Source organism: Littorina saxatilis, linkage group LG3 (genome assembly GCF_037325665.1).
Source record: "Littorina saxatilis isolate snail1 linkage group LG3, US_GU_Lsax_2.0, whole genome shotgun sequence".
Taxonomy (NCBI): domain Eukaryota; kingdom Metazoa; phylum Mollusca; class Gastropoda; order Littorinimorpha; family Littorinidae; genus Littorina; species Littorina saxatilis.
This window is the reverse complement of record NC_090247.1, coordinates 66,055,678-66,065,677: the sequence shown is the minus strand read 5'-3', so window position 1 is coordinate 66,065,677 and position 10,000 is coordinate 66,055,678. Positions and strand designations below refer to the sequence as shown.

The following is a 10,000-nucleotide window of genomic DNA, read 5'->3' as shown; positions in this document are numbered from 1 at the left end:
TGTAGTCTAAATACACTGGGGCGGATATAATTCAGAATCACAGAAATCAGACTCCGTGTTTGTTATTTGTAATCTGTTTCGGACGGCGCATTGTTTTACACAAATATATCACGAAAACAAAACTGTTTGGGTTCACATTATCTTTATATATTTAACCAACTTCAGAATTCAACCAGTGGAAAACAAAACCCTGACGCGTGCGTGTTTCTTTCAGGCGAGATATTCTTGCGGCTAGCCGCTCGCGGAGCTAGGAGGCGAGAGTGTGTAACATGAAACGCTTTGATGGCTAGCTACGCAATAATTAAACACCATTGGTTGATACCGAAAAGTTCGTCTGCACTGGTCGGTAAACAGCCATGGACAGCCATAATGAGTGCGACCGCCATCTTTTCTCACCAAGCGAGCAGCCGTAAGCTACCTAGCGTTCGCGGCGAGAATTGCCCAAGAAACGGTACTTCCTCGCCCCACTAGCGTCACTCGACAATTCTAGCCTTTAAACAAGTCGCGTAAGGCGAAATTACAACATTTAGTCAAGCTGTCGAACTAACAGAATGAAACTGAACTCACTGCATTTTCAGAGCAAGAGCGTATACTCGTAGCATCGTCAGTCCACCGCTCGATGCACAGGCAGTGAAATTGACAAGAAGAGCGGGGTTGTAGTTGCGCTGAGAAGGATAGCACGCTTTTCTTTATCTCTATTCTTTTTAACTTTCTGAGCGTGTTTTTAATCCAAACATATCACATCTATATGATTTTGGAATCAGGAACTCACAAGGAATAAGATGAAATTGTTTTTAAATCAATTTCGGAAATTTTATTTTAATGATAATTTTTATATTTTTATTTTCAGAGCTTGTTTTTAATCCGAATATAACATATTTATATGTTTTTGGAATCAGAAAATGATGAAAAATAAGATAAACATAAATTTGGATCGTTTTAGAAAAGAATTATTTTCTTTACAATTTTCAAATTTTTAATGACCAAAGTCATCAATTAATTTTTAAGCCACCAAGCTGAAATGCAATACCGAAGTCCGGCCTTTGTCGAAGATTGCTTGGCCAAAATTTCAATCAATTTAATTGAAAAATGAGGGTGTGACAGTGCCGCCTCAATATTTACAAAAAGCCGGATATGACGTCATCAAAGGTATTTATCGACAAAAAAAAAAAAAACGTCCGGGGATATCATTCCCAGCAACTCTCATGTCAAATTTCATAAAGATCGGTCCTGTAGTTTGGTCTGAATCGCTCTACACACACAGACAGACAGACAGACAGACAGACAGACACACACACACACACACACACACACACACACACACACACACACACACACACACACACACACATACACCACAACCCTCGTCTCGATTCCCCCCTCTACGTTAAAACATTTAGTCAAAACTTGACTAAATGTAAAAACGAGGGACTGTAGATCTACGTTCTGCTAAGGGCTAATGATGTGGAGTCAGACTAACGCATTGTTTTACACAAATGTACCCTAAAAACAGCACGGTTTTGATACGAGACCACAACACACATTTTCTTTGTATATTTATCCACTATCAGAATTCACAGCGATAACAACACCATGTAGATCTACGTTATGCAATAAACTAATGAAGTGGAATCACACTGTTGTCTGTTATAACACACCGTCACTATTGGAAATATATAACTCATTGTTTTACACAAATGTACCCTCAAAACAGCAGTGTTTTGATTCGAGAAAACAACACATTTTCTTTGTCTATTTATCCATCCACGGCATACATAAGGAAAACAAACCCGTGTAGATCTACGTTGCGCAGTATGCTAATGAAGTGGAACCAGACTGTTATTTCTAACCACACACGGTCTCTATATAAAGCCGCGTTGAAACAATGCTCGATACCTACGATCGCAACGTGCACATTGCCAGCACAACTCATCCTTCAGAAGACGTCTTCGTGAAACCCTCACCAACCAAGTGTCATCATGCGTGTCTTGGCTGTTCTCGTTGTTCTTGGCTTGCTCGCCGCATCCTGTGCAGATGGTGAGTATTGAAATGACACTGATTTAAATCTTTGTCTGTCAAAAAGAATGTTATATGATAACTGTTATGGGCAAAATGATTTCCAACTGAGCATGTGTTTTAAATGTTAAATACATTACTTAGGTAAGGTTAAAATAACTATTTTACTTAGATATATTTGAGGTAAATACATTACTTAGATATGTTTGAGTTAAATACATTACTCAGATATGTTTGAGTTAAATACATTCCTTAGATATGATTGAGTTAACTATATTACTTAGAACTTAGATAATGTTTGCGGTAAATACCTTACCTGGATACGGTTGAGTTAAATACATTACTTATATGAGGTAGAGTTATCTACATTACTTGGATGGGGTAGAGGTATCTACATTACTTTGATGGAGTAGAGTTATCTACATTACTTAGATGGGGTAGAGTTATCTACATTACTTAGATGGGGTAGAGTTATCTACATTACTTAGATGGGGTAGAGTTATCTACATTACATTGATGGGGTAGAGTTATCTACATCACTTGGATGGGACTAAAATAACTATATGACTTAGATATGGTTGAGTCAAATACGTTACTTTCATATAGTTGAGGATGCTCGACAAAAATCCTGTGTGGGAAAAGATGAAAGACGTTTAGTTTTTGGTCAAGTTATTGTTGAAGGCCATGTATCGACCCACTCGAAACAGTAGACGGAAATAGTTCCCTGAAGCGAAGGGTGCAAAAGCGAACATTACCGGCCTGTTTTCAACTTCTCTTTAGGTGTCTTTCAAATGTAGGTTCAGTGAACATTCACGTGAACGTATCTTAGTTTATCCAACACGTATTTGACGAATATCGTGATAAATAGAGAATACTACATGGCTTGCTGTGTCGTACCAGATTTACACGAGTTGTTTTTTTTAAATATTGAACTGCGAGCGAAAGCGAGTTGTTCACTATTTGAAAAAGTAACGAGTGTAAATCTGGTACGAAACAGCAAACCATGTAGTATTCTGTTTATCCTACATACTGTACTTACGTGTATTTTACTGAAAATGTCCTGCAGTCGAGGCAGCTAAATTGAAGACGCTTGTTTTGGAACCTCGATCTCTTCTAAAGCCTCGTGCAATCTATTATGTCAAAGCAAAGAAACGTCACTCTGAAAGTGTGGCGTGACGTGTTAGTTCTAAAGATTCATGGAGGGTAATTAGCGAGCGCGATGTTTGTTTCTATAATGACGTTTGTCTCGGTGACTTTGGCACCATACGCAGTGGAAAAACAGGTCCCTGCCAGACTTGCTTGACATGACCTCATTTACATGATATACACACGTGTGATTTGAACAATTATTATCTCACGGGTGTCTCTCTCACGTATACAGTGAGGATAAACTGCATAATCAACCTTTACCAGCATTTATCTGACCAAAAGGCCTCACGTTATGCAGCTGTACCGACGTGAAACGACCTAGGACAGTTATGATTTAAGCGTGGGTGTACATCATGTGCCGGAATTCACTTACGCTGTTTATTTGGTGTAAACTATTACATTAGAAACGACGAACAAAGTCCTGCTGTGGCTGCGTCCTCTGTAGTATTTTCTTTCAAATCTTTTTTTTTCTGCACACATGCAAAAATGCAGTTCGTACCATTGAGCTTAATCAGATGAGAGAGAGAAAAAACAGAGATACTACTCTCCTACAAACTGTTCCAAAGCTGGCTTCATCTTCTTTTTTCCCCTGTTACAGCTAAGCCCCGGGACAAAAGGCTGCTTGGCCTGAACCTTGGCTTGGGTGCCTCTGGTTCTGCCAGTGCAGGCTTGGACCTTGGTGGTCTCTTGGGAGGCACTCTTGGCGCTGTCACTGGTCTTGGTGAGTACACCTTGTACGTTTTGTTGTCCTCGTCACACTGTCACTAGTCCAGGTGAGTACACCTTGTACGTTTTGTACACTTTCACATCCTGCAGGACGTCAGCTGACGTCCCGTGTAACTTGCTTTAACGGGCAACAAACCGTTCAATATGTAGCAAAAAAGAACAAAACAAGAAACAAACAATGAGAGCGTCTGTTGTGTATTCATTTTTTGCGATAATCTGACCATGCAATCACAGACTCTTTTACATTTAATTCAATTTCATTTCATTAACTTTACCTTTATCATCCCATTGCTGTGAAAATCGGGTCGCTTCCTCGCTAAAACACATCTTGATTGTATTACGATGTATGTTTGAAAGTCCCCGTAGTAAGCTTTTTGGCCGACGTGCAGTAACTGAACATCTACTCTTAGATTCTGCAAAACCGTATATTTCCAAGCCCCGGTGTCACAGGTCACTTTTCGTCAGCCTGTTTCTTTCTGCGTGCGCCTTCCAAAGGAAGTTTATGGAAGGAAAACACGTCGCCTTTTCGTATTAGCTAAAGAAACAGGTACTACCTTGACTTTATTTTTCTACTTCACTCTTTCCCATGCTCTCGAAGTAGCGGAGAAAGATCAACACAGGTTTACATAATTTAATACGTGGATAGTGTTATAAAATTCTTGAAATGCAGCACACATTGATCAGGTTAGTCTATTTCTGCTAAATATCAGTATCGTACTAAATGCATCACACACTGTTCAAGCTAGATCATGTTACTTGAATCACAGCACACTCTGATCAACTGTCTATTGCTGCTGGATATCAATTCCGTCATGGTAATCTAACGTGACTCAGCCGTCGCAAACGTTCTTCAGAATTTTCCCTTGGAGGACGTCAAAACAAAAGGAATACACATAATGTTTATGAAGTTTTGACTTAGCTCGATGTCATTGAAAAGGTACTCAGGATGACGTGTAGCACTTGGCTGGTCTTGAAAACCGCGCTCCTGGTCTGGGTCGTCACTCTTCTTCTCAAGACACCATCATCAAGTTAATAGCAGTAGTAGTCTGGTCACATCTCTCTCCACAAATACGGCAACATAAGGAAGAGGAAGATGAATGAATCATTGGACCGTGGGTTCCTGAAACAGACCAAAGGGCCATATGTGTTACCTACACAGCCTGTCTAAAAGACTTGGTTTGTTCATATTTTATTATCGTTCTCATTCTATTACTGTGTTTCGGAAAATGGGGATTTGGCAACAGCGCACATTCAAACGTACACAACTTGACAACAACACAATGTACATGACTGACACGATACACTCATCTTCGCCCAGATCCCGTGGAACGATTGTCGGTGCAATAATCACAGTCACTTACCTTCAAAGACAGGGGAACGGCTTTTCTTCCAAGCGTTCTTCGTTCCGTGGACTTGCGGAAAACGACCCTCTCGTGAAACGATTTTTGTTTACGTCAGTACACTTGGATACGTCATTTGGATACGTCGTGTAATGCGCGAGTAGTCTCGGTTGCCTATTCTATTCTTGACAAGTTCGCGCCTCATAATAATAATTCATGACACCCGGTAGTAATTAAAGCCATATGTACTCGATGACTATACACGCTAATTGCTTTACCAACAGCTGGAGACATGCTAAATTAAGTTCCCTGCAAAATATTGTGGTCTAGGACCCCTTAAATGTTGAGATATTTGAATTTTCATTTTGATCTGGATCGTCCTATTTATAGATTTGGCAACACATGTAACGTTGATGCAAGGGAGAGAACTCCGCGGCTTTGTTGACATCCTCACTTTTTCAGAGGCTAGAACAAGCTGTAATGCATGTATTATGGTCCGCGCATGGTGACATATCGTCATTATATGGTCTTATGGTGCGTTTGACATCGATTGTGGGCAAACTACACTTTGTAAACACGGGAGTGCGTTAGTATGCCTTTAAGCTAATTATCGTGTTACGTGCAGTCACTCTATGTATGAGTGTGTCATATGTTGCAGTGGGTGATGTTCTGATGCTTGTGAACCAGATTGTCGCCTCGCTGGTCAACGCTCTGCAAGGAGCTTTGGACACTGTGGCAGGTATAATAGGGCAGGACACACACACACCGACACACACATGCACACACACACACACACACACATGCACACACAAACACACTCACACACACACACATGCACACACAAACACACACATACACACACATACACACATACAAACACATCCCCGTACACACACACAAACACAAAAGACGCATACTGTTATCACAGCTATCGTCATAATGAGTTTAGGTAAAGACGCAGCTCTAATGACCAAGCAACGTGCATACTGTTCTCACAGCTATCGCAATAATGAGTCTAGGTAAAGACGCAGCTCTAATGACCAAGCAACGTGCATACTGTTCTCACAGCTATCGCCATAATGAGTCTAGGTAAAGACGCAGCACGAATGACCAAGTGACGTGCATACTGTTCTCACAGCTATCGCCATAATGAGTCTAGGTAAAGACGCAGCCCTTATGACCAAGCAACGTGCATACTGTTCTCACAGCTATCGCCATAATGAGTCTAGGTAAAGACGCAGCTCTAGTGACCAAGCAACGTGCATACTGTTCTCACAGCTATCGCCATAATGAGTCTAGGTAAAGACGCAGCTCAAATGACCAAGCAACATGCATACTGTCCTCACAGCTGTCGCCAACGCCGCCGTACAGATCGTGCAGAACATTGACTTGGGTAACATCGCCTCGGCAGTGGCCGCCATTGTGACAGATGTCGCCAACCTCGACGTCAATGGTCTCGTCAACGGCGTCTTCAACCTGCTCGATGCCGTGAGTTCATGGGCAATTTGCCTTCATTTCTATAGCCATGCATTCTTTTTTAATTTCAATCTTACTGTCCGTGTTTCTTTCTGTTGAGATATGTGACCCTCCACCACGGAATGAGTCGCATGTCACATTTGCATGATTTTCATATTTTTACATTTTCCTAAAGAGTTTTGTATGCTCTATCCAGTGGTGAAAACCGTTTTAGAAACGAGCGAAAACTGTTTGAGTTATAATAAGCCTGTGACTAAGGTGACCCTCAAACTCTTACCAGACACTCCCCGAGCTTAAATATGAAGCCTAGCGCAGAACCGCGCGAGGTGACATGCGACTCATTTCGTGGTGGAGGGTCACATATTACCCAGATAATACGTGATGCACGTGTTCCTACATGGTGCGATAATGCCGGTGTTTTTCCCAGTGTCTGTCTCTGTGTCTTCTGTCTGGCAGTCTTTTTAGGTTGATTCTTTGTGTGTGATACGTGGGCCGAGGGGCACGAGAGCGTTACCAACCGGAGGAGAGCCAGCCAGTGTGTAGGATTGGTTGACATTAAGATTTGATGTGATTTCAACAAATCAGACCCCGCGGTTTGTTCTCTCCCATTTTGGGTGTCACCCACGTTCGGTTCGTTCACCTCAGCCAGGGCGATGCTGGTCATAGTATCTGTATGGTAGATGATCGTGACGTGATTACGCGCTCGCTCTTTGAAGCTCCACGTCCCCCGCATGCTAAACGACATCTTTGGTTTTGTATGTATGTAGGTATGTATGCATATGTGTTGGTGTGTCGGTGTGTCATGTGTGCAAGTAAAAAGGGTATTGTAGTTGTACATATATTACTTTAGATATTTTTTTGTTCTCATGGGTTTTATGAATTTTCTTCTCTTATTCTTTTATAATTATTAATTAATGACCTATATGTGCTGATGACCAATTTAATTTCCTTTGTTGGATCAATAAAATGTTATGAGTTATGAGTTATGAGTTATGGAAGTTCTCAATACGTTCTGACCTGCGTTCTGTCACTGTGTTCTGTCACTGTGTTCTGTCACTGTGTTCTGTCACTGTGTTCTGTCACTGTGTTCTGTCACTGTGTTCTGTCACTGCGTTCTGTCACTGCGTTCTGTCACTGTGTTCTGTCACTGCGTTCTGTCACTGTGTTCTGTCACTGTGTTCTGTCACTGCGTTCTGTCACTGTGTTCTGTCACTGTGTTCTGTCACTGTGTTCTGTCACTGCGTTCTGTCACTGTGTTCTGTCACTGTGATCAGGCGATTTCTGTTTAGTAGATATGACTATGTGTTGATGACCTTCTTGACTTATGTTTTTTGCTGTATTTAGGCGATATTGCTATGTGTTGATGGTCTACGCGTCAACGAAAATCCCTATGTAGATGTTGATGAATTAGATGTAGGATGAACTAGATGTATGATGTGTGGGCTGCGGTCAGGTGGACATCCATACAGTAGATGTTTATGAACTAGATGTATGATGTGTTGGCTGTGATCAGGTGAACATCCATACAGTAGATGTTTATGAACTAGATGTATGATGTGTTGGCTGTGGTCAGGTGGACATCCCTACAGGAGAAGTTGATGAACTAGCTGTATGATGTTTTGGCTGTGTTCAGGTCGATATCCCTACTGTAGATTATGATGAACTAGATGTATAATGAACTAGATGTATGATGTGTGGGCTGTGTGCAGGTGGACATCCCCGGCGTGCTGAACGAAGTCGTGGGTCTGGTGAGCGGTCTCAACCTTGGCAGGGTGCTGGCCAACCTGGTCGGCAGGCTGGGAATCGACGAAATCCTCGGCATGGTGGTTGACCTGGTGGAAGAGGTCGTTGAGACCGTCGAAGCCGTGTTGAGGCAGCTCATCAGCAGCCTGCCCATCAACCAGATTCTAGGCGTCGTCAGCGGCGTGGTCAACAGCGCTCTCTCCGCCATCAGCAACGTCGACATCACTGCCATCCTCCAGGACGTGCTGGGGGGAGTGACTGCTGCCCTCGAGGCCGTCCTCAGCGTGTCTGCTGGCGTCAATGCTGGTGGAGACGGTGTTAATGCTAATGCTAATGCTAACGCCATGGTCGGTGCCACCGCCTCCGGATAAACATGGTGAGTCAGACTTCTTCACCAACGTTGATAAGTTCTTGTGCATCTTTTTTCTTCATTTTTTTGTGTCAACAATACTCACAAATCAATATACAATCCTTAGACAATAGTGTCGGTAACAATAACAACTACCAACTTCTGAACGTGAAGAATAACAAGTCGCGTAAGGCGAAAATACAATATTTTGTCAAGTAGCTGCCATTTTTCAGCAAGACCGTATACTCGTAGCATCGTCAGTCCACCGCTCATGGCAGCCAAAGGCAGTGAAATTGACAAGAAGAGCGGGGTAGTAGTTGCGCTAAGAAGGATAGCACGCTTTTCTGTACCTCTCTTTGTTTTAACTTTCTGAGCGTGTTTTTAATCCAAACATATCATATCTATATGTTTTTGGAATCAGGAACCGACAAGGAATAAGATGAAAGTGTTTTTAAATTGATTTGGAAAATTTAATTTTGATAATAATTTTTATATATTTAATTTTCAGAGCTTGTTTTTAATCCGAATATAACATATTTATATGTTTTTGGAATCAGCAAATAATGGAGAATAAGATAAACGTAAATTTGGATCGTTTTATAAATTTTTATTTTTTTTTACAATTTTCCGATTTTTAATGACCAAAGTCATTAATTAATTTTTAAGCCACCAAGCTGAAATGCAATACCGAAGTCCGGGCTTCGTCGAAGATTACTTGACCAAAATTTCAACCAATTTGGTTGAAAACTGAGGGCGTGACAGTGCCGCCTCAACTTTCACGAAAAGCCGGATATGACGTCATCAAAGACATTTATCAAAAAAATGAAAAAAACGTTCGGGGATTTCATACCCAGGAACTCTCATGTCAAATTTCATAAAGATCGGTCCAGTAGTTTAGTCTGAATCGCTCTACACACACACACACACGCACAGACAGACAGACAGACACACATACACCACGACCCTCGTTTCGATTCCCCCTCGATGTTAAAATATTTAGTCAAAACTTGACTAAATATAAAAACAGGACAAAAACAACATTCTTCATAGAACCTAGGAAAAGAAAAACAATTAATGTTGATTCTTGTGCATCTTAACTTATTACAATTAATGTGAATGCATCCGCTTGTTAGATAGCTATCTACCTGGTTTTGTTTTAGTGTGTTTTCCCTCTCTCCTTTTGTTTGTTTAAAATTTGAGA

At 41.4% G+C, this 10,000-nt stretch overlaps 1 protein-coding gene and 1 long non-coding RNA gene across 2 annotated transcripts in view; one reads left to right on the top strand and one right to left on the bottom strand.

Annotated features, from left to right (window-relative positions):
• LOC138963016 (uncharacterized) overlaps positions 1–4,253 on the bottom strand; it is a 16,355-nt gene extending 12,102 nt beyond the window's left edge. Inside the window, exon 1 of the long non-coding RNA XR_011454688.1 lies at positions 3,897–4,253. This is a non-coding gene — a long non-coding RNA (uncharacterized lncRNA). The remainder of the gene's footprint in view (positions 1–3,896) is intronic.
• LOC138963013 (uncharacterized) overlaps positions 1,878–10,000 on the top strand; it is an 8,676-nt gene continuing 553 nt past the window's right edge. The window contains exons 1-5 of the mRNA XM_070334986.1: positions 1,878–2,037; positions 3,764–3,886; positions 5,890–5,970; positions 6,580–6,719; positions 8,417–8,826. Coding sequence (XP_070191087.1) covers positions 1,980–2,037; positions 3,764–3,886; positions 5,890–5,970; positions 6,580–6,719; positions 8,417–8,821 — 807 coding nt within the window. The 5' untranslated portion in view covers positions 1,878–1,979 and the 3' untranslated portion in view covers positions 8,822–8,826. The remainder of the gene's footprint in view (positions 2,038–3,763; positions 3,887–5,889; positions 5,971–6,579; positions 6,720–8,416; positions 8,827–10,000) is intronic.